The sequence below is a fragment of the Charadrius vociferus genome, unplaced genomic scaffold, assembly GCF_000708025.1.
Source record: "Charadrius vociferus isolate BGI_N301 unplaced genomic scaffold, ASM70802v2 scaffold858, whole genome shotgun sequence".
Taxonomy (NCBI): Eukaryota; Metazoa; Chordata; class Aves; order Charadriiformes; family Charadriidae; genus Charadrius; species Charadrius vociferus.
In genome coordinates, this window is record NW_009649724.1 from 23512 (window position 1) to 46407 (window position 22896).

At 55.6% G+C, this 22896-nt stretch overlaps 1 protein-coding gene across 1 annotated transcript in view; it reads left to right on the forward strand.

Annotated features, from left to right (window-relative positions):
• Positions 1 to 22896, forward strand: part of SORL1 (sortilin-related receptor, L(DLR class) A repeats containing) — a 39286-nt gene that overhangs the window by 469 nt on the left and 15921 nt on the right. The window contains exons 2-24 of the mRNA XM_009890774.1: positions 597 to 722; positions 1258 to 1419; positions 2807 to 2874; positions 2997 to 3177; positions 5225 to 5326; positions 6248 to 6417; positions 6592 to 6784; positions 6974 to 7091; positions 7634 to 7707; positions 9494 to 9582; positions 9692 to 9870; positions 11240 to 11426; positions 12524 to 12652; positions 12878 to 12963; positions 14653 to 14825; positions 15246 to 15377; positions 15871 to 15962; positions 16745 to 16991; positions 17467 to 17605; positions 18286 to 18459; positions 18635 to 18748; positions 19873 to 19995; positions 20667 to 20786. Coding sequence (XP_009889076.1) covers positions 597 to 722; positions 1258 to 1419; positions 2807 to 2874; positions 2997 to 3177; positions 5225 to 5326; positions 6248 to 6417; positions 6592 to 6784; positions 6974 to 7091; positions 7634 to 7707; positions 9494 to 9582; positions 9692 to 9870; positions 11240 to 11426; positions 12524 to 12652; positions 12878 to 12963; positions 14653 to 14825; positions 15246 to 15377; positions 15871 to 15962; positions 16745 to 16991; positions 17467 to 17605; positions 18286 to 18459; positions 18635 to 18748; positions 19873 to 19995; positions 20667 to 20786 — 3178 coding nt within the window. The remainder of the gene's footprint in view (positions 1 to 596; positions 723 to 1257; positions 1420 to 2806; positions 2875 to 2996; positions 3178 to 5224; positions 5327 to 6247; positions 6418 to 6591; positions 6785 to 6973; positions 7092 to 7633; positions 7708 to 9493; positions 9583 to 9691; positions 9871 to 11239; positions 11427 to 12523; positions 12653 to 12877; positions 12964 to 14652; positions 14826 to 15245; positions 15378 to 15870; positions 15963 to 16744; positions 16992 to 17466; positions 17606 to 18285; positions 18460 to 18634; positions 18749 to 19872; positions 19996 to 20666; positions 20787 to 22896) is intronic.

The window sequence follows — 22896 nt, forward strand, 5'->3', positions numbered from 1 at the left end:
GCAGCGGACAGCAAATGTCAGACGCTGTCAGTGCTGCGGCTTCGGGAGGAAGGGAAGGGCTCAGGGGTCCGGCACCGGCAAGAAGTTCTCTGGATCGCAGCCGTTAAGGGAGAGAGAGCACTTCGCAGCAAACTTTCTAATGAATATTGAATGTGACGTTCATAGTGTGAAATAATCCTGTTGGGCAGCTTGGGTCAAGCTCCTGGGTCTCGCTCCTCCTCATCGCTGCACCTGGCGAGCTCAATAACACCGAGACCTTGAAACCCACACACCATAGCTGGCTAGAAAGTAAATATTTTCACAAATTCAGACAGTAGAGGCTCCTAAAAGTGCAGTTTTCCCAAGCATTAGAAGAGAAATCAGTCCTGAGACACGTGCGCTGGAAGGGTGAAAGAAAGACCCCTGAGGTTGAGGTCAGAGGCACAAAAAACCCCATTTGCTATCCTCTGTGTTGCCCGACAGGTTCGAGCCCCGAAAGGCTGGCTCGGGCAATCTGTAAGGCTTTCCCCTCCTGTCGTTTTCTGAATTTTTAACCAAATCTGTCAGAAGGGAAACCAGAGCTTTTCACTCCTCCCGCTTGGGCTTCTCCTTTGCAGGTTTATGTGTCGTACGACTATGGGAAGAGTTTCAAGAAGATTTCGGAGAGGTTCAGCTTTGGCGGGGGGAACGGCAGTGAGGTGGCCATCGCCCAGTTCTACCACAGCCCAGCCGACAACAAGAGGGTGAGGATGCGGCAGCCGGTCCCGGCGGGGCTCATACACCATTTATCCCCTCCGCTAGCGTGGACACGGCATGGCCCTCGGGCCAGGGCACCCGGGTGTGCGGCCACCCTGTCCCACGTCTGCGGGTCACGCTGAGAACCTGCCTTTGCACGGGGCAAGTGCTCGCCTGGGCCTTTCTGCTGCAGCAGCGGGGAGGGACGGAGCCCCGCCACAGATGGGGACCAAAAGCAGTTTTTGCACGGCCATCTCGCTCCCCGAGAGGGCCCTTCGGGCCATCCCGCGGGTCCGCGAGGCAGAGGCGGGACATGCCGGGCACGCTGCCGAACCTCCTGTACGGCTGTGCGATGCTCAGGAGCACCGGAGCATGGCGGGAGAGGGGGTGGCTGGGGCTGGCAAAGTCCTCTCCTCCAGAGTTTGCCCTCCCAAAGGCTCCCCCGGGACGTGTGCCTTTCTTACTGCTCCCTGAGCTCTGCTCCGACCTCCTGGAGGCTGACCACCTGCTTCCCTTCTTCCTTGTCGGTCCCTTTCTTCCCAGTATATCTTCGTGGATGCCTTCGTCCCCTACCTCTGGATCACCACCGACTTCTGCAACACTATCCAGGGCTTCTCCATTCCCTTCAGAGCAGCAGACCTCCTCCTGCACGGCAGGGACCCCAACCTCCTCTTGGGCTTCGACAGGTCTCATCCTAAAAAACAGGTGAGCGCTTCTGCTCAGCCGGAGGGCTCACGTCCTGCCTCAGCGCCGCCGTGGCATTCCCCTGGCCCGTTCCGTGCCCCGCAGCCCTTACGGCCTGCCGAGAGCATCCCTACCTCCTGCCAGCGCCATGTGGTTTCGTGCTTTGGCCGTCCAGGGTGTCTGATCTGTACGCAGAGCCGTCCCACATTAGCCAGGACACCCCTTCCCTACAGCTCAGGCCGGTTTCTGACCCGTGGTGTGGTGACGATGCAGTCCCTGCAGGATGGCTGCCTTACACGTTTCCTTTCCCTTTTCCTTCATTTATGCTGGTCCTTCATCTGCGCTGCTCCTGACCGTATCGATCTCCCCGACTATTGCGGTCGTAACTCGCCGCGGAGCGCTGGCAGCTGAGGCGGGACTGACCTCTGCAGTATTTCATGTGGGCACGTGGTTTGGCTTTGGGTCTTGCATAACAAATTGCTTCCTGAAAACAAACCTTTTTTTTTCCCCCTGGAGCTACCGGCTACAGTTTGTAAATAATTACAGCACTTTAAGATAGATAGAGGCAGAGTAAGCAAAACCTGGAGGTGAAACAACCATCCCCCGAGATGTGAACGGGGACAGTCGAGCAGGGTGTACGCACAGTCCGTGCCGGTTTGAGTCCGGTGCTGGCAGGGTGCGTGCTGGGCACCGCCGCTGCCATCCTGGGGGACGGAGCTGGCCGGGAGCGGTGCCTTCCCCGGGGAGGCTGCTGGACTGGCTGTTGAGGCTGGATGCTGGCTGGCTGAACCGGCGAACCTGCAAAACAGAGGCAAACATTGCAGCTGCTTTGCCACCGTAGCGCTCGGGAAAACCCAGGCGGGTTTCAGGGCTGCGGGCCCTTGGGGGACGGGGTCCGCAGAGGGCCTGACCTGCCTGCGGGCTGGCGCGTTCATCGCTGCTCCTTTTGTTGGCGCAATGAAAGATACTATCTCTCCTCTTGACCTTCTCCTCGCTGATGCCCGCAGATCTGCAACAAGAGCGGGTCGCTGTGCTCGGGGCTGTAACGGCCTCTGAGGGGAAGACGGCTCTGCCCAGATATTTACCCTTGCTAATGTACCGCATGAGTACATTATAACGAGTTATTTTTACTGCAGAGATAAAACCAGGTGGATTGACAGACAGTGAGAATTCCTTCTGGTAGGAGACTAAAGCACGTTTTTTCCCCGTTAGAGTTATTCTCCCGCGGCTAGAAAGATTGCTTTTGCTTTGGGTAGCTGCAACCTAAAAAGAAGTCACCAAAGCAGTTCACGATTTTGCAATGGACGCGTGTCGGTCTTACCTTCACTGCCCGAGGTTAGGTCTCTTACAGGCCTGGGTCTGTTTGGTTGCCCGGTCCCACTGGCATCTCTCACCGTTGTCGTTGCAGCTCTGGAAATCGGACGATTTTGGCCAAACCTGGATAATGATTCAGGAACACGTGAAGTCTTTTTCTTGGTAAGTATCGCCCCTGTGTGTTACACCCGCCTCCTGCCTTCTCTCACCTCTCTCCTCTGGCCTCGTTTGCTGCCCTGCGAGTGCAGAACTAGCACCACCACCGCCTCTTTTGTTCTCTCCAGGGGAGTTGAGCCCTACGACAAGCCAAATACAGTGTACATTGAGCGGCACGAGCCTTCTGGGGCTTCGACTGTCATTCGCAGCACCGATTTCTTTCAGAGCCGGGAAAATAAAGAGATAATCCTGGAAGACGTCGAAGACTTCCAGCTCAGGGACAAATACATGTTTGCAACCAAGTCCGTGGTAAGCATCCTGCGACCAAATCACTGCCGCGGGTGACGGTCGCTGCTTCGGCACAGTGCCTCCACAGCAGGCGATCGCTCTGCTTTGGGCTGGGACCTGCGGCTAAAGCGCGGCGAGAGCCTTCGCTAGGGACGATGCTGCCCACTGCTCTACCTCGCGGCCCTCGGACCTCGCGTTTAGCTTGCCGCGGAGGTGTTGCTCAGGCTGCCGGCCGCTGCCTTCCCCGCTTGACCTCATGCCCTCACGGACAAAACAACACGTACCGATGCCGCTTTCCTGGCGGGGCTCCGAGCAGCGGCGTTTCCCTACGCCTGCCTTCAGCGGGCTGGGCAGAAGTAGGTCAGGCTGGGAAGTGCTGGGACCGGGGAGAAACCCGGGGAAGACAGGCGAGGGGGGATGCGGCGGCAGGGGAAGGGGGGATGCGGCCGAGCAGCTCAGTGGTTAGGAGGCCGCTTGTCAGAGCGGATTACCATCAAACGTGGACTGGGTCCAAGTAGCCTGCCATGCGCCAGCCTGGCAAGAGCTGGATTTTCAGTTTGCTTTCCTAAGGAAAGAGGGTGAGGGTGAGCGCCGGCGGTCTTTTGGGTCCCTCTGCGGCCCAGGCCCCCTGTACTTTTGGGAGCTGTTGGCCGTTTTCAGGCAAACCTGAAAGCAAGCTAGCAATCGTCTGTGCTTTCACTGAGGGCAAGTCCTTTACTGACGATCAGAGACAGGACAGCGGAGAGGACAGAGTCCTGTTCCTTCGGGAAGGTACGGAGCAGTTTGCCTTTTAGAAGATGTGAGCGTTGCTTTCCTCCCCCGCTGCTGCCACCCTCAAGTCTGTTTTAATGAGCAACCTTTGCCATTTAGGGGTGACTCCTTGCAAAACCCTGGAGCGTTTTGTAGGCGGTAAGCAGCGAGCGTGTCGCCTCCGTCCACCCGAGCGGCCTTAGTGCTGTCTGACGCTGGTGGGGGACGTGTTTGCGGAGCCCTTTCAGTTTCTCCGAATTCTCTCTGGCAGGTAGTACAGCCTGCAACTCCGGGGGCCCGTCCCCTTGGCGCTGCGCCTGCTCTGCAGCCTGCTGTGGTTTGCAGAAGATTTTATCTAGGCGTGCTGGTGGCGTTGAGTGAAACGTGGGGGATGGTCCGCGCCTCTGCCGAGAAGCCACTGGGCTCGGGGTGGGGGCAGCGCCCTGAAAGCGTGGGGCTGGTTTGGGTCGGGACCTTTCAAAGCACGAACTCAATTTGGGGGTTCTTCGGAGTTGTTTCAGCTTCTGGAGGGCTCGGGCGTCACAGGGGCCACCCTCACGCTTTGTCCAGCAGCTCTAACAACCAGCGTTACACTAAACAACACTGAAATCACCCATATTCCATGCTGAGGCAAGGACCGGTGGGGAACACGGAGGCTCGGATGGAGGCCAGCCTGGCTGCGGCCCCCTGGTTTGGAAACGGTATCCCCAGGTCTGGGATCTGGCACTGGCGTCGAACCCCGGCCGAGGCACGAGTGGCGCCGGGGAGGGGACGGGCCGGGAGGCAGAGGCATGCAGGATGCCGGCTTCTGCTCCTCGCCGTGGGAGGCACGGTTGCTTAGCGATGCGGAGCCTGGGAAAATCAGGCCGCTTATTTTTGGAGCCTAAATCTGGGTTTAGGTTCTTACCATCGGCACCCCGTATGAAATAGGTTGCCCCCGGCTTTTTACTTTGTGGGCTTCACACTGGTGCCTTTCATTTTGCGCAAATCAATAAAAATAGGAAGGAAAGGACAGAGTGCTCTGCAGAAAGAGGAGGAATTAAAACCAGCCTCCTTACCTCCGTTTGACCTGCCTGAAAGGGCAGTTTCTCTCCTTATGGAGCGCTGCCGGCGTGGATGTAAACCAGGAGCGGGGAGCGCTGCTCCCCATGGCCAGTCCCAGGGCAGGCGGTGCCATGCTTTGTCTGCACGCAGCGAGGGTGAAGTCCCAAGCATGCGCTTGTGGGTTTGCCCCAGTCTGCCTTTCGGCCGCCGCTGGTGATGAGGGTGATTTCGGGGGTGAGCTCTACTCCTAACGTGTCCCTCTGCTCTGCCGCAGCATTTACAGGGCAGCTCGCAGCCGCCTTCGGTCCAGCTCTGGGTTTCCTTCAACCGCAAGCCGATGCACGTGGCACAGTTTGTCACCAAGCATCCAATTAAGGTAAGTGGCAATTTCAGAGAAGACCTCCTCTCTGCCTCCTTTGCCCAGGACGCCCTCAGATGTCAACAGCATTTTTTCTGCGTTTCATCAGACGCTGCAGGAGTTGGAGCCGGGAAGGGACCTCGTATGACCCTGTGCGGGGGGGTTAGCTGAGCAACAGCTCACGTTTGGGTGATGTTGAGGTTTACACGATGGTGCTTTATTGCAGCGATTCGTGCCTCTGGAGAAATACCGGCGTACCCAGAGCGCTGTGCGGGTCAGCGCTGTCCTGGGGGCGAGGCTGTCTGGGAAGACACAGTCACCACCTTCCTCCAGCGCTGCTGATGGAGGCTGGCAGCAAAGCCCAGATACCGGAGAGGGGCTGAGCTCGGTGCTCTCAGTGCTTTGGCTCTGCTTTTGGGGACCTTACCTCTTCCCACGGCGGGGGCGCTAGGTCGCCGCGCGTGCGCTGGTTCCACCGGCGTGGCCTGGAGCATCCCTCTTGGCAGGCAGAGGAAGCCGAGGGGGACAGCCAGGCTTTGCAAAGAGTCTGTGGTCCGTGAAGCAGACGTGCTGTGCTGTCCCCAGGCTGGCGGGGAGGAAGGAGAGCACGAGGGGAACGCTCCCGGCTGTGAGACGCCCCCGGCCTCCGTAGGGTCCAGGCAGAGAGAGGACTGCCACCGATGGGGGCTGGCACCCTGCACTGCTCCTGGGGGACGGCCAGTGGGTTGTGCGGGGCAGAGGGTAGAGATCGCAGGAGAAGAAACCCAAAACAAACAGTGGAAGAAAGGTACCCGCTTGCCAAGTGGAAAAAGTACAAGTGGGTGGAGAAAAGAATTAACTTTCAGCTAGCTAGAAGGAAATGCTAACCCAGCCTGTACATAAACCCTGCGCGTACGCCCACACTCCTGAAGCTTGCTCGCCTGTCATTTCCATCCAAAGGAATATTACGTTGCCGATGCCTCGGAGGACCAAGTGTTTGTGTGTGTCAGCCACGATAACAACCGTACCAACCTCTACATCTCGGAGGCAGAGGGCCTGAAGTTCTCCCTGTCCTTAGAAAACGTGCTCTACTACAGCCCGGGAGGAGCTGGAAGTGACACCTTGGTCAGGTAACGTGGGACGCGCCTAATCGACTGCGGTACACAAGAACATCGGCCAAAGTCTTTGTGCTTTTTGGCTGCGTTTGATCAAAGCATCGCCCTGATCTCCGGGCTTGACATTCCCCACCCGCCAGACCCAGGGAGGCTGTGATTCCCGGAGCCCACCTTTGTCTTTCCTCGCAGGTATTTTGCCAACGAGCCCTTTGCGGACTTCCACCGCGTGGAAGGTGTGCGGGGCGTCTACATTGCCACCCTGATCAACGGCTCCTTCAGCGAGGAGAACATGCGCTCCGTTATCACCTTTGACAAGGGCGGCACCTGGGAGCTCCTGCAGCCCCCGGCGCAGACGCGCTACGGGGAGCAGATAGACTGCGAGGTAGCGCGGGGCGGGAAGGGGCAGGGGGCGAGTGCAGGAGAAGCCCCCCGCAAAAGAGGCTGAAACGGCAATCTCGCCGCGAGGGAGTCCCTCCTCGCCTCTCCAAGCGGAGAGGGACGGACGAGGTCGGACGACGGCACGGGCGAGCGCGGGATGGAGGGTTGATGCCACTGTGTTTTGCTTTTCCAGTTTTCTGAGGGCTGCTCTCTCCACCTGGCCCAGCGCCTGAGCCAGCTGCTTAATTTCCAGCTGCGTAGGATGCCCATTCTCTCCAAGGAGTCGGCACCGGGATTGATCATCGCCACCGGTATCGCTTTTCTTCCCGCAGCCTTGTGGGGGCTTGGGGCACGTTGCTGTCAGCACGCGAGGAACTTGGCAGCATCTAGTTTGTATACGCAGGTTACAAAAATGCAATTACATTGTGCGTTTTGCTGTCCTTTCTCTGCTGCAGTCCCCATACAGTAATTCCAGCATGTACATTTTACTGAAGCACGGTGACGTGAGAAACCTTGCCAGCTTGTTCTGATCCTCTTTCCTGCCCCTATCCACGTAAAGGGTTTCTTGAACATACCGAAATTCCTGTTTGTCTCGCTCCTTTGCTGAAGAAAACACTAACACGTTTGGTTTTTTTTCACCATCTTTTCAGCCATAGGTTTTTCCCCAGCTGCTTTTAAAACTTGTATTAGTCTAAAATATTTGCTTTGGAAGGGATTAGTTTATAGTGTGAAAAATCAGCTCCTCAATCGTTGTCATGTCGCTCACAGCTAAAAATAGTTTCGAGGGGTCTGGCTTTATTTTAAGCGATCCCTTTGCATTCCTGAAGAAGAATGATTTTTTGCGCTCTCCTAGGCTCTGTTGGCAAGAACATGGCAAGGAAAACCAATGTCTATGTCTCGAGCAGTGCCGGAGCAAGGTGGAGAGAGGTAAGGCCGCTCTTTTGCTTGCTGGCTCGGCCGAGGTGGCGGTGCAGCGGGTAGGACATTGGCAGCAGTATAGATAAGCAATGTGCCGCTCTTGGGCATTAAGGGTGACCTCTGCATACGCACATCGGAGAGCTGTAGCTGGAAGGTGCCAAATGTCCCCTGAGACCAAGGCAAAAAGGTCTTTAAATGAAGGTCCAGGCGAGGGTTGGCATAGAGGTGAACCTCTCGGTCCTCTGGGTGAAGGTGGTGGGTTCAAATGCAGGAGAGCTCCCTCCTCTGGTTCTTCTTTTCAGCTGGCAGGACTTGCCCTCGGCAGGGGTCATCCGGCCCCTTTTAGGTGGGACTGACAGCCAGGACTTTGGAGAGGCTCCGGCATCTTCCAGAAAACTGGGATGTCGCCCTCGGTTCACGGGGAGTTTGATGCTGTTTCCTAAGTGGGTGTTCTGGTCTGCGGCAGCATTTGTGGTCTGCCTGTGCATTCTGCAGCGAGTGTAATATGCTATTTCAACATCTGCAAGCGATTTAATCCTATGAATTAAACGGCCTCCTTTTCCTCCCGTAAGTGCTTCGTGGTCTGGGTTAAGGTCTGGGCAGCTGCGGCGGCGGTGGGGACGCGCCACGGGTCTGGCTGCTGCCAAAGCCGGCCGTGGTTCGGAGGCTGAGAGCAGGCGCCTCCCAAATTCCGCTGGGGACCGGCTGAAAAAACCCCAAATTGCGGGGGGGGCCGGGTGGGGGGGCGCCGCCGTTTCTCCCCGCGGGAGCCTTTCAGCAAGACAGGAGCGCTCACGGCCGGGGAAGGGTATCCGAAAGCCGAGACTTTCGGGTGCCAACCTCCTCCCCTGGCTCGCGGGCAGGTTTGTGTTGAAGCGCAATTAAAACATGCCGAGGGAGCGTTGACCCGCGGTTAACGATGGCGAGCTCCTGGCTTATTCGGGCCCTTTGTATCGCGAGCGGAGGTGCGGAGTGACCCGGCACTGCCGTTCCTGAGCGGAGGAGGAGTAACACAACTCCTCCTCTCGGCTTTGGCAGGCGGCAGGCTGGAAGGGTCATTGCTCTCCAGATCACCGGTGCGGTCTCACAGCGCAGAAAAGAAACAAACAATGCATTCAGTGCCCTGTGCAAGCACGTCCCCGAGTGCGTTAGCGTGTCCTGCGAGCAGAGTCAGGCACGTACACGCTCTCTATTTTCATCCTGAGCTGCGCTGGGCTCCCCAGACAGGAAAGCAAAGGTGATTTTGTGTTGGTGGTCACTAGGTAGAGCTGGAGATGAGCGTGAATGATGAGTTTCTTTCCACGGAATGCATGTATGAGCTGTCTTTTTTCCACGCCACAGCCCCACTTCTCTTTGAGCCTTCAAGAAGCCTTACAGCCCCAAACCCCACACTTCCCTGGGAAGGCGGGGAGTCCCTGCCGGGTGTCGGGAAAGGCTGGCTGACATGACAAAGGGCTGCAGACTTGAGAGAGGGAGCGATGGACTCCGGCTTCATGTAATGGCACTTCGTTAATCCCTTCCCTGCACATGGCGCGGGAGGAGCAGAGTCCCGGGCGCAGCGCTGCTCTTACACACAGCTATACGTTGAGGGAAATTGGTCTGGCTGCTCTTGACAGCAGATGTTGGCCCATAAACGCTTGAATCTCTGGTGCCTCCAGATATTTGGCTCAGCCCAGACGACCCGAAACGTTACTTCGGGTCCGGCAGTGTTTCTGACAAAGCACGCTTTCCCGCCAAGCTTTTCCCTTCATTCAGCACGGCTCTGATGCACCCCTCGGCACCGTTTCTCTTCCAGGCGCTGTCCGGACCCCACTACTACACCTGGGGCGACCACGGCGGCATTCTCGTGGCCATCGCGCAGGGCACCGAGACGGACCAGCTCAAGTACGTGGCAGGGCAGGGGGACGGCCTCTGGGGCTCGGGCTGGTGCCGGGAGAGAGGGCCCTGCGGCAGGCAGGACCTGCCCCTGGCAGCTCTCCCACTCTTTCTCCAGGTACAGCACAAACGAGGGGGAAACCTGGAAAACGTTCACGTTCTCAGAGAAGCCGGTGTTCGTGTACGGCCTGCTTACCGAGCCCGGGGAGAAAAGCACCATATTCACCATCTTCGGCTCGTACAAAGAGAATGGCCACAGCTGGCTGATACTGCAGATCAACACCACGGACGTGCTGGGTAAGGGGACGGGTGACAGAGCCATTGCTGGCACTGGTTGGGCCGGTGGGAGAGCCATCCTCTCTCCAACCCGTGGCTTTGCAGGTTACACGCTGCTAAGCCCTTGCTGAAATCAGCCGGTCCCCACGCTGCACGGGCTGCGCTGAGCACCCCGTGGGTGCCAGTGAGACCTTGACAAACCCTCTCTGGGAGGGCTGAGACCCAGGAGGGGGCACGGGAGAGGTTTCAGAAGCTCAAAGCGACCTAGAGACCTCAGGCTACAAACCAAACTAGTCATCTAAGGCTCTTAGATTCCCCCTGACACACACGGGAACTTGGGCGCCTAAATACGAAACGGGCACCGAGAAAACCTCTGGTGGTCTTGCCCTCCATCCAGTTTTCCAAAAGAGACCCCAGAGAGATGCCCTCAAGTCCCGTTAGCAGCAGACCCCGGTGCCCCGGGCGAGCCGGGGGAGAAAGGGCATCGCCCGTGGGGCTGCAGTACCACCGTCTGCATTCGGGTGCCCCGTCCCTCGCATCTCATGTCCGCGTGGACCCAGCTGCTGAAGGCACTCGCATCCCCTGCGCCCTCCCCATACCCTCTCCCACCTCGCCGAGGGATTTGTTGAAAAGGAAAAAGGAGAAAAAACCTTCTGAAGGCTTGTGCCTATGAATGTTTTATAACCCATTTCAGCTTTGATTGCGAGGCGGCTTTTTAATCAAAGAGCAGTTAAACCCAGCAGAGGAATTTGCTTGACTAAAATTTATAACTGATTCCCTTGACGTTTTGTTGGAAACGGATCTGTTTGGTAACCAGAATGACTTCATTTAAATGAGGCATTGCAAATTCACTGTCACCGCGACGGAGCTGCTTGTTGCCTCCTGTCACCGAGTGCCGCTGCACACTCTGAGCTGAAATGCTTTCCGCTCTGCCCTCTCTTTCAGGCCGGGGCTTGAGCCTTGAAATCTGGGGGGAAAAACCGCTTGTTTTGTGCCAGAGGAGGGCAGGAGAGGGAAGGGGTAACGGGCATCATGCTGGTGCGAGGCTGGGTCCCGGCGCGCCTGCCCGCACTCTGAGCGTCCTGGGTCTCGATGCCACTAGCCGTGGCAAGAAGCCCAGGTTAACGCAGCCTCCTGGGAGGCTGGGCTGGCTGCTGGGAGCCTGTGGCTCCCCTCGAGAGAGGCGTTTTGCACCTCCTCTGAGAGCAAAGCTCTCTGCGTTGTCCCCGGAGCGCGGTGCAGGACACGATATTGTGCTTTGCGCATCCTCGTCGGGCGCATATCGGCAACAGTGACCGAGGGACGTCTGTCTCTCTTGCGTTTAAACCCTCGGTCTGGGTTGCAGCAAGGACCGCGTCTTTCTTGACCCCAACCTTGTCGCTTCTCTTAGGGGTCCCTTGCACGGAGAATGACTACAAACTGTGGTCGCCCTCCGACGAGCGAGGCAACGAATGCTTACTGGGGCATAAAACCGTTTTCAAAAGAAGGACTCCTCATGCGACCTGCTTCAATGGGGAAGATTTTGACAGGCCTGTCATGGTCTCCAACTGCTCTTGTACGAGGGAAGACTTTGAATGGTAAAGACCAATTAATTTCTTTTAGCCTGGATGGTAAGTCCGAGATAAATATCTGTGACCGATTGCTCAAAGCGAACAAACATCCAATTTCCTTAGCTCTTTGTATCGCTGCTTGATTTCATAGCAAAGAGGAAACTAAACAGACTGAAAACATCCTTTCATTAATAACGGGGCATGAGACTTAATTAATGTCTTTAGAGACTTTCGGGAGCCTCTGAAAGGTTCTATAGAAGAGAAAAGTATTGTTCATGCATCACCTTCTTTCAAATGATGGCGGACGATTTCCCATGGCACATAGAGATACTCCGCTACAAAGCTTAGTGACCTTTAGCCCCAGGGATGCAACTGGCCTTGCTGTATCGTTTCCTCTGCAATTTGCACATTACTGACTCCTGAGAGCTGTGCAGTGCTCTCAGGATTAGGAAACACACTCTGGCAATCTGATGCAAAGGTTTGGGGTTAGCACGTGAACTGCTCTTCCGGGGCTGGACTTTGAGCAGAGCTCGCAGCCAGACCCCTCGAGTGCCCGGTGCATGCAGTTGAGGGCGGGGGTCCAGCCCTGCCTGTCCGATGCCGAGACGGAGACCGAGCCTGGCTCGTTGTGAGCAGACTGGGAATAGGGCTGGTGGGATCCGATTCCTGCCTCAGAATCGCAGCCCTGGACTCCTTGCAAAAGCTGATTGACGTAACCTCTTCCATGGCATTTTCCAAAGAACAGACGCACTGTCACTCCCATTTTGCCGACAGCAAAAGCCAAGAGACAGACCCGCGACCTAAGCCAGCTAGCAGGACAAGCGGGGCTTGCGGCCAGATTTTCAGGGCACGCTGGCTCAGCTAAGCCTTGCTGCCTCACCTGCCCTAGTCTGCTCAGCCACTGGCAAGCTCATTTGCAAAATGTTCTTGAAACGTCCTGGAGACAGAAGCTGTCTGGCTGTAAGATATTATTACGCAGCTAAATACTGATAATAAATGAATGGACTTTTGAGATACTTTGGGTTCTTAAAACTTCTGTGCAAAAGCAGAGCAGAGTAGTAGTATAGCATGGCTGCATTTTTCCTTGTCCCCTGTCCTTCCTTACATCTTTCTTCTCTTTGCAGTGATTTTGGCTTTAAGCTGAGCGACGACTTATCGTTAGAAGTTTGTGTCCCTGACCCTGAATTTGCTGGGAAACCGTACGACCCGCCGGTCCCCTGCCCTGTTGGCTCAACTTACAAGAAGACTCGAGGGTATGTGTTGTACTTGGGAGGGGAACCTGATCTTCCAAACGCTGGGATTTATCCTACTGCTGAGTAAAAAACCCAAACAGCCACAAAACCCACACACACAAGTGCAGTAAACAAATTGCATGTTTGGACATAGATCGCAATTAAGCGCCGCTGCTTATTCTAGCGGCACAGGATGGCACATTAACAGTTTCCGTGAAATAAACTGCCTGGCTCGCTCTGTTGCAGCTACCGAAAGATCCCTGGGGACACTTGTACAGGTGGAGACATCGAGTCGCGGCTCGAAGGGGAGCTGGTACCGTGCCCACTGGCTGGTGAGTACAGACGGGATTGCTTAGGGCACAAGGGCTGCATTCACGGAACCTTTGGCTGGTGCCTGAGGGACCATGCACAAATTCCCAGGGGGCTCTCAGACAAAACCTGTGACGCAGGAACTGAAACGCCTCAGTCGGTTACAAACCCATCATCTCCTCTCCTGTCCGGCGGCCAGAGAGCTTCTGAGGGACCCGCTCACGCACAGCTTCAGCCTGCGGAGCAGAGCCCTCTCTGCTCCTGAAGACACAGAGGCAGAAGCCCTCAGAGCAGGCTTTGTGCAGGAACCCTTATCCCCATCGCGTCCTCACTGTAGCGGGCTTCAACCCAACCAGAAAGACAAGAGTTAGATCAAAGATCCCCCCCCAGTCCTGAGGAGACCCTTCGAAAGGTACCGCCCTGAGACAGGCCACCGTACGCAGCTGAACGACGGCTGTTTGGGGCCAGACGTTGTCCTTTAGTCTTCCCGCGCCTCCCCGCCACGCTGCGCCTCTGCCCTTATTTTCTCCTCTCAAATGTACAAGGCACTGAAACGGTCTCGTGCTCCTGTGCTGCCAAAGTTATTTGCATTCTGCTCATTACAGTTTTAATTTAATCTGCTGTCACGAGCTGTATGATTAGCATGCTGCCACGCAGCAGCTCCAGAGCAAGCCCGAGACAGGGAAGATGCTCGTGGAAGGGATGGGGCGGCCGAGCCGGCGCTGCAGGCAGGGCGAACCGGGGCCAGGGCTGAGCTGAACGTGAGGTTTCCCTGCACCGGCCTAAGATTTTTCAGAGCGCAAAAGATATTCCCGGTGCAAAACGGCTTGGTGGGTGCCTGGGGAAGCGTTCCCTCTGCTGGGATTCAAGCCAGCACCATGCTTAGTTTTCCTGCTCGTTCAGAGCCCGACACATCATTCACCCCTCTGAGCCCTCTCGAGCTATTTGGAGAGCCGTGTTAGTCATGCTGAGAAGGGCCCTGCCGATCGAAAAATAAACCTGCGGTCCCCACGGGGCTGGGCTTTGAAGTGCTGTGTTCCCAGCGTATTTGCTGATCGTCTTCAGATACGTGTTGGCTCGCACCATGGTAACACTTTCATGTACAGTATCTGTTTCGTATCTGCGCATAATCTCATTAGGGATGCTCAGCCAGAGTTACTTACTGACATTAGCTTTACTCATTAATAGCATTATTGGACTTTACCGGTAGTGTGCTAATGCTCGGGAGACTTGGTCCCGGACCAGTATCCCATTACTCTGGATTCCGTGCAAATTAGAAACAAAACCCACTCTGGGATGTTTACGGCAGTGCCCGTGTCCCCTAGGACTTGCAGATTTACATCACTCCCACCTTTTTTATGAGATTTTTAAGGAACAGGAGATCAGTATTTTGTTTCTAATTGGCGGCACGCTGACGTGGGAAGGAAGGGGTCACGACGGTTTTTGCCATCCTTCCCTCCTCCTTCAGCCCCTGGAACAAACAACGGCCGCAGTGTGTTCCCGGCACGAGTGCGCGCGAGACCCACGTAAGGCTATTAGCGCGCTCTCATTAGCCTAATCCCACCGAGACAAAGGGCCTTTGCCTCCCTTACGCTGAGGTGCTAAAACGTGCAGTCAGGGGCAAGAAAAAAATACCCGGTGTTTTCTTTTTGCCCCTGGAGTTGCCTAAAACGGCCAGAGGCGTCTAAACAAGGCGCTCCCTGTTCTTGCAGAGGAGAACGAGTTCATTCTCTACGCCACCCGCTACTCCATCCACCGCTACGACCTCGCCTCCGGCGTCAGCGAGGAGCTGCCCCTGGCCGGGCTGCGAGGGGCGGTCGCCCTCGACTTCGACTACGACCACAACTGCTTGTACTGGGCCGACATCACTCTTGACATTATACAGGTGAGCCGGGGAGCGCAGAGGCCACTGCGGTGCCGGCCGCCCCTCTCATCGTCTCCTTGCACTGGAAGCAGGTTTTGCATACACACCCCGAATTGCAAATATTTCTCTCGGGTACTCCTCTGAGCTGTCTGTTACGGCTTGCCTCGCACGCCTGACCGCGCTCGCCTCGAGGCTGCGGAAGTTCCTCATCTTTTATCCTAATTTTTTTTTTTCCCCCCAGCGTCTTTGTCTCAACGGCAGCTCCGGGCAAGAAATAATCATAAGCACCGGGCTGGAAACAGTGGAAGCTTAATTGCAAATATTTCTCTCGGGTACTCCTCTGAGCTGTCTGTTACGGCTTGCCTCGCACGCCTGACCGCGCTCGCCTCGAGGCTGCGGAAGTTCCTCATCTTTTATCCTAATTTTTTTTTTTCCCCCCAGCGTCTTTGTCTCAACGGCAGCTCCGGGCAAGAAATAATCATAAGCACCGGGCTGGAAACAGTGGAAGCTTTGGCCTTCGAACCTCTCAGTCAGTTGCTGTACTGGGTGAATGCTGGGATTCCCAAAATTGAGGTACAGCTATGCCCACCCCCACTACCAAGAGGTGGTTGCGTCAGTGCGTCTTTAAGGTGGCCGGGCCCTAAGTTGGCTGCTGCCCTGAAATCTCATTGCTGGTGTGGCATCAGTGAACACTGACCCTCGTACCACATGCCAGTTCATTGGATCTAAATGCAGGCAGGGTATGATAACATTCAGCCCCGAGTACTTAAACCGAGGTCAGTTTGTGAGGCCGAATCACGCAGCAGAAACCGGGGGGGTACGCGCAGACAGCACGGGGTACGGACGGAGCGCTGTGGCAGCCGCCCGCTCATTTAGACACACAGAAACGTCCGTAAATACACCGATCTATCCTCTTTTATCACCCACCTCACAGCAACTGCTCCCTGTGCCCACGGCAGCTGTTTTGTTCGGGAGCAGTAATTACCTGCCACAGTTTTCGTGTAACCTTAACCAGTGCAACGGCCCGCAGTAAACGCACCCCTCCTGGTTTTGGTTGCCGCTCTAGGTTGCCAATCCAGACGGAGACCTGCGACTCACCGTCCTCAATTCCTCGATACTTGAACGACCCCGAGCCCTCGCTCTGGTTCCCCGAGATGGGTAAGAGAGCAAGCGTCGCAAATAGTCGGCTGCCTCGCTGTTCCCCAGGGGAACCGCACTGGTGCAGCCCCTCCTGCACCGCTACGCTCGTAAGAGGCGAAGAGGAGGGGGGGTGCTGCACCCTCCTGCACCTCCACGCTTTGCGAGGCCTGGCCCCGAAGGGCAGGATGGGGACGGGAGCGGCGGCAGGCACTGCAGCAGGGTACAGCTCCCGGTCCTGCCCCGCAGAGCCCGCCTCTTGCCACGGCATTCCCCACTGAGGTGCCAGCCGCCTCGGAGCAGAGGTCCCAAACTGTTGGCTTCTTTTGATTACACTGCTCTTTTCCTCCCCATACATGTCTACCAGTAAATAACTTTTCCTGCCAGTAAAACTGGTCTGGTCAGTGGGGCAAGCTGCAGTGACGTGAGAGAATCCGAGCCGCGCTCCAATTCCAGAGCCAAACGCAAGTGGCATCGTTCTGAGTACGGCTTTGCCGCAGCTGCTGCGCTGCACATGCAGCGCTGACAATCCTGGGCTGCCTTTAGCTGCGTGCGCTAAAGCAAAGCAGTTCCACGCACGGTAACCTCCAGCTGCGCTCGCACCACAGGACCTGCAGCTAAATAAGCCTCTCCGCTGCTCTTAGATCTGCCAGTGGTGTTCCTTAGAACTGCCAACTTTCCAAAGGCATGGTTTGCAAGAGACCTGGAACGTAAACTATTCAAACCTGTGCTTCGTGACCTGTTTCCTTTTGACGACCTGTTTTTTTTTTATTACTTCGAGTAACCTCTCTGCTTGTTGTCAGGTTGATGTTCTGGACGGACTGGGGAGACTCCAGAGCTGGCATTTACAGAAGCGACATGGACGGGTCATCGGCCGGGTGCATCGTGTCGGAGGGCGTGCGGTGGCCAAACGGCATTTCTGTAGACGACCGCTGGATCTACTGGACCGAAGCCTATATGGACAGGATCGAGAGGGTCGATTTCAATGGTCTGCAGAGATCCGTGATCCTGGACAGCCTCCCTCACCCCTACGCTATTGCTGTATTTAAGGTATGTACGCGGCGGCTCATTTCCTGTCGGCGCGCGTTTCCATGGCACACACGCTCTGAGGTTGGTCTGTGTACGAGGCGGGTGGCAGAGGAGCGTTGGGCACGCTGGATTTGGAGGGTAGGAGCAGCCACGATGCTTGCTGTCTTTCTGCTCCTGCCCCAAGCCCCTGAAACGAGTGGGCAGGTGCAGTCGAAACCGGGACTGACATCCAAGAGACGTGCAGGTTTCCCAGGCAGCTGCACTGCCATACCTTCCCCAGATTTTTTGCCACTCGGCAGCTGTGACTGCCGCTTCCATCCCTGCTCAAATCCCACCTAAGGCCTTGCTCTTCTTCTGCCCCTTGGGTTGGGGAGCCTTTGCACACACGAGTGCCCGGTATGTCCAGGCGGTTACGGTGGTTTAGTGTAGGTACCGGCTGACGAGCACAGCCCCGGCAGCACTGCTCCTCACGCTAAGAGCAAAGCCTGTGTTTCAGAATGAAATCTACTGGAACGACTGGTCACAGCTGAGTATTTTCAGAGCATCCAAAAACAGCGGCTCAAGAATGGAGATCTTAGTCGGCCGATTAAATGGCATCATGGATATGAAAATCTTTTACAGAGGAAAGACAACAGGTAATTGCATGAGCATGCAGGTGATCTTTCCCGCGATTTAGAAATGCGTTCAACGCCCGTTTCCACAGGTCACCGGGCCACCCCAGCTCACATTTCATGCGCCTGAATTCGTCCCTGCTCCTGCAGGGTTTGCAGCACTCGGAGCCGTTGCAAGGAATGTGTTCCATTAGTGGTGTGCCCAACTTCTCGGCTGCCACGAGAGATACTCCCCGTCAGGGAGAGAGCCCATAGGGCACTCGGATGTGGTGGTGCCTCAGTAGTTTAGGTGACAGACCATGGCCTTTCCATGCTGTACAGGCGAAAAAAATATATGGTCTCAGAGCTGCACCAGCTCTGTCCTCCACTTACTCATCCATCTGGGCTGCAATAAGGTAGTGGCGTCCCCTGCGTGATGTTTGCGCGGAAGGGATTGGCTTCAGTTTCAGATGGGTGTCAGACCATCAAAGGGCTTCGCCGGTCAGCAGCCTGCAACAGACTGGGAGGACCTTTCAGGCCCTTGATCTCCTGGGAGCAGATGGCTCTGTGCATTTCTAAGGCCAGTCTCAGCACGCAGCACTGCAGCGCTGGCTCCTAATGGGGGCCTGACCCCAAAGCCTGGGGTGGCAGGTGAAATTGGGCTTCCCATGGCATTTCCAGCCCTCCGTCTTCACCGTGTCTCCTTCCTCCCCTCCTTGCGGCAGGGGAGAACGCCTGCATCGCCAAGCCCTGCAGTCTGCTCTGCCTGCCCAAGTCGAACAACGGCAGGAGCTGCAAGTGCCCCGAGGGGGTGTCCAGCACCGTGCTGCCCACAGGGGAGGTGAAGTGCGACTGTCCTCACGGCTACACCATGAAGAACAACACTTGCATAAAAGAAGGTAACGCCATGCTCGGTTCTTGCTGCTGCTCTACGTCGAGAGACGGCTTCTGCCCTTGCGAGAGGGCGGCTCCACCTTTCCGCTGCCCTTTGGGCGAGGAGGGGTACGGCCTGTCTTCTCAAAGCGCGGCGTCATGCCTCACGCCAGCTTGTTTTTGTTTTCCCTTTTGCACCAGAAAACACGTGTCTGCCCAACCAGTACAGATGCTTCAATGGGAACTGCATAAACAGCATTTGGCAGTGTGACAACGATAATGACTGTGGGGACATGAGCGATGAGAAGAACTGCCGTAAGTGTCCCGCGGTGGCATTCGTCTGTCCAAATTTAGATGTGTGCTGTGTCAGCATTGCACCTGAGCCGATGGCCTGCGCTCCCTTCATAGTCACGGGGAGCAAGAGGTGCTCTGGGGGTGCGGTTCATCTCCTCCTCGGGTAGACAGCCGAAGCTGTTTGGATGAGTTGTGTCCTGCACGGGTCAATATTTCCCTTTGACCCACTCAGGTGTAAGCGTCTAAAATTCAGTGAGACTGATGCCTGCTCTCCCGTGAGGGCGCGTGTTTGTCTCTTGCAGTAATTGTCTTCTGGGGCTAATTGAGGGCACGGCCAATGCTGAGGAAAAGAGTGCAGATAAAAAGTGACTTTCCGTCTTCATTGTGCAGATGTGGGCCTCTTCTTGAACTAATGAATCAAGTTCACACATGCAGGATGGAGGTCACCTCTTTGAGAAAAATTAGGGACGGCCAATGCATGCAGGATGTTACAAGGCGCTGCAGAGCCTGAAGGGTTCGGATTAGTGCTCTGTGGAAAAAGGGCCAGCTTTAAAGTTAGGAATCAGTGGAGGACCAGGTATTCCTGCAGAGGTGCCGTTTGTGTCCAGTTTGTACTGATAAAGAGCTTATTTTCCTGCCCACGTTGAGATACCAGTAAGCAGAGTCCAAGTCTGAGTTTGTTGCCTGACTCCGGGTGAGGGAGAGCGTTCCTCTGCGTGGTTTCACCAGGGCTCACCAGTTTGACACAGGGATTAGTTAGCAATGCTCACGCCCAGCTTTTCCCCTCCTTTGGCTGCCACGCCGTGACCTGCTACTTGTGCTTTCAAGTCCCCTTTGTGGGGAGCGGGCCGCTCTACGCCCTGGGCTTTCCTGCTCCCTGGCTGGGAGGCACTGCCCCTGGAGAGTGGCACAGGCTTCAGTCCTGATCCCCTGGCAGACAGCTAACTCCCCTCTGCTCTTCTTTACGTGGCGTTCCTAATAATGCCGCTAAAATACCATCACAGTAACTCAGGCTGCACTGAGCAAAGCTCGTAGGATGCTGTCCCCCTCCCCTCAGTTCCCCACACTAAGTGCATGTGGTCGGGCAGCAGGAACATTGTCTAACCACAACCACGACCTCCTTCTCCTCCTGTCCACCACATTAGCCACCACCGTGTGCGACGCCGACACCCAGTTCCGCTGCCAGGGCTCGGGGACCTGCATCCCGCTCTCCTACAAATGCGACCTGGAGGACGACTGCGGGGATAACAGCGATGAAAGTCACTGTGGTGAGTGCCCTCACTCAAACCTCCTTCCCTGTCCCTCTGCAAGGGCAGAACACCCAGCGCTGTTGCGGGCCAGGGTGCTGCTCGTAGGCGCCGTAGGGCAAGACGGTGCCTCGCCAGATCTCCCTGTTTATCCTGGCTACCAACTGCCGCCTCCCACCATTTAATAGGTACTGGGAAACAGGGACAGGAATAGAGAGCAAGGCCATGCGCTGGTTCTCCCCCTCACTGTGGTCCGTCAGGGAGACTTCTGTGCCATTATCGTCCAGCTCTCCCGCTCTGCTCCTTGGGTACTCTGGTGACCCAAAGCCAAATATTTGGTAGAGATTACAAGCTGACCTTGGGCAGCTGCCCAGCAAGCGCACGGGAGGCATGGGCTGCTCCACGTTGTCATGTTTGTGGCCATCTGCCTCCAGCTTGGAGATTTGGAGAGGTGGGGAGCTGAACTGAAGGAGAGAAGAGGCTGCTAGACAGCAAGGCGGTAGCTCTTGGTCGTCCTGGGCTAGAGATGAGGCAGGAAAACATGCTTTCAAGATGAGTCTGCTTTGCAGGGCTGTGTACGCTGTCATCTCTGAGACATCAGACTCCTCTCCTCAGTCAATAGCCCTTGTGAAGCTTTCCTCCTCCTCTCCCCCGGCCCCGACAGCGTCTGAACTGTGTGTGTTTGTTTGCAGAGGCTCATCAGTGTAGAAATGATGAATTCAGCTGCAGCTCAGGGATGTGCATTCGTCTTTCCTGGAAGTGCGATGGTGATAACGATTGCAGGGACTGGTCCGATGAAGCGAACTGCACTGGTAAGCACTTTGATGCGATCGATGACCTTCTGTTGCAAACACTCATTACTTACAGCCTGAGTTGCTGTAAGGCATCACCCAACGTCATGTGCCTCAGTTTCCCTGCTTGTTAGCTGAGCCACCCGGCAGGGCAGCCAGGCAGCCCGCAGCTCAGCTCGGGGTGATGCAATGCTCCAAAAGCGAAGGGTTTCATTCCTCTAGTGCCTTCAAGAGGCCTTAGGGCTGCTCGCTCTGCATTTGCTGACGGCTTTGTGATGCTGGCACAGCGATCCAGCTTTGCTTTTTACTTGTGAGATTGCACCGACAGGCGTGCATCGCTGCGGTGGCCACAGGGCCGTATGCCTTCTGCACAGCAGCCGGCGGTGGCCCTGCCTGTGAAGCAGCAGTGAATGGGGCAGCGGGTCGGTGGCTGCGGGCAGCCAAAGGATGCTGCTGCGCAAAAAGGGCTCCCTTGCTGTACGGAGGCAGCAACCAAGCCAGTGTGCAGTGATCACCTTTCACAGCTTGAACTCTGACCATTTTCTTGCCATTAAATACATTCCCGAAAACACGCATGTTCTTTGCAGCTTCTCCACACTCAATTGATCTGAAGGAGGAGCAGATTGAGTTCGGGAAGTGGCTCCCACTGCTAAGCAGCCTCACTCTGCTACGTGGGTTTGGAAATCTAAAGAGGGCGTCATGAGTAAGGAGTCAAATGTGGAAGATCCACTCTTGTTTTTACTTACAACTCATACTGATGCAACCTGGTTGCCAGAAATAGTATTGTTCCTACTATACACCTCTCATGCAGCAATTCCTACACCCGTGGCCCTCGTTCTCTATTCGCAGCTGAAAGTCACAACACTCAACTGTCCTCAGCACCGCAGCGTAAGGCTGATGTCCATCAGCAGTCTCCTGAAGTTAACAGCCAGATAGAGCCTTTTTCTCATTAGAAAAGACAACAGATAACAATGTCTTGGTCTTTGGCACTAAAAACAAACAAAAAAAACCCAAACCAACCAAGCCGAACACTAAGTATTTGCATGAGAGGAGAGTTCTAAGAGTAGGCAGTGCCTCAGTCCGTCAGAGAGAGGTGTAAGATCATACTTGTAAAGCGATACAGGGGGTATTTCAAGATACCAGCAGTGGTTTCCATGCCACGTGGAAAGAGCAGACGGGCTGATGGGGCCAGGGAAGCCCTGCGGGGCCAGGAGAGCTCCCAGGGATACCGGCAGTGGCTTTGCTCCGGCTGCAGCCCCGCAGCCGCTGGGACAAACAGCGGGGTAAGCTGCTCTCCTGGGGCTCTGGCGCGGGGATCCAGGAGGTCCCCTTCAGGCCTCTGGGCTCCTGCGTGCCCACCCCCTGCGGCATTTGCCATGCCTCGAGCACTTGGGGTTTATAGCGTGGCACTGGGGATCCTGGTCGTTAGTATTCTGAGTGCATGGCGACATAAGAAGGTTTAATTTATATTGGTATCACTTATCTCTTGTATGAGTTTCTCCAGAGAGAATTACTACAGGAAGGGAACCTACTTCAGAAAGCATATTGGGTCTGTAAAACCTAAAGTTGGAATTATCTAAGAGGATCACAATTATTTGAGAAACATTTCGTCTGACTTCACCGGCTGCAATTATTGCTCTTATCTAAAATAATTACATTTCACACTGAATACCTAGTAGAATATTACTGCCACAAGACTGTAGTATTTTGAAATATCTGCAAGCGCGTGTCACTCGCTAACCTAAAATTCAGTAGCATGCAATTTAATTAAGTTGAACACTGCTCCTCTTCTCAATAACGACGAGTGCTCTCCGGGTTGAATAGCGGTATGTGTCTCTAAAGCGACAGCATAGACTAAGCTTCAACCCAGATACCCCACGGGCAGATATTTTCATGACAGGAGCCTAAGGAAGCCATGGCTCTACTCCCTTGGAAACCCAAGGAGAATTGTCGTTCTAATTTGCTTTGGCAACAGGCAAAAGCTTTGCCTGCCTTAATTAAAGGCTGTCGCTGAGCCTGTCCTGCCCTGCACGGGGGACCCTGCAGCTCCGCCAAGGCTCGCTTGCTCGCTGTGATATTTCTTGCCATCTCCGGCAAGATGCCACCACCGTCCCCTCTCCCCACACACACC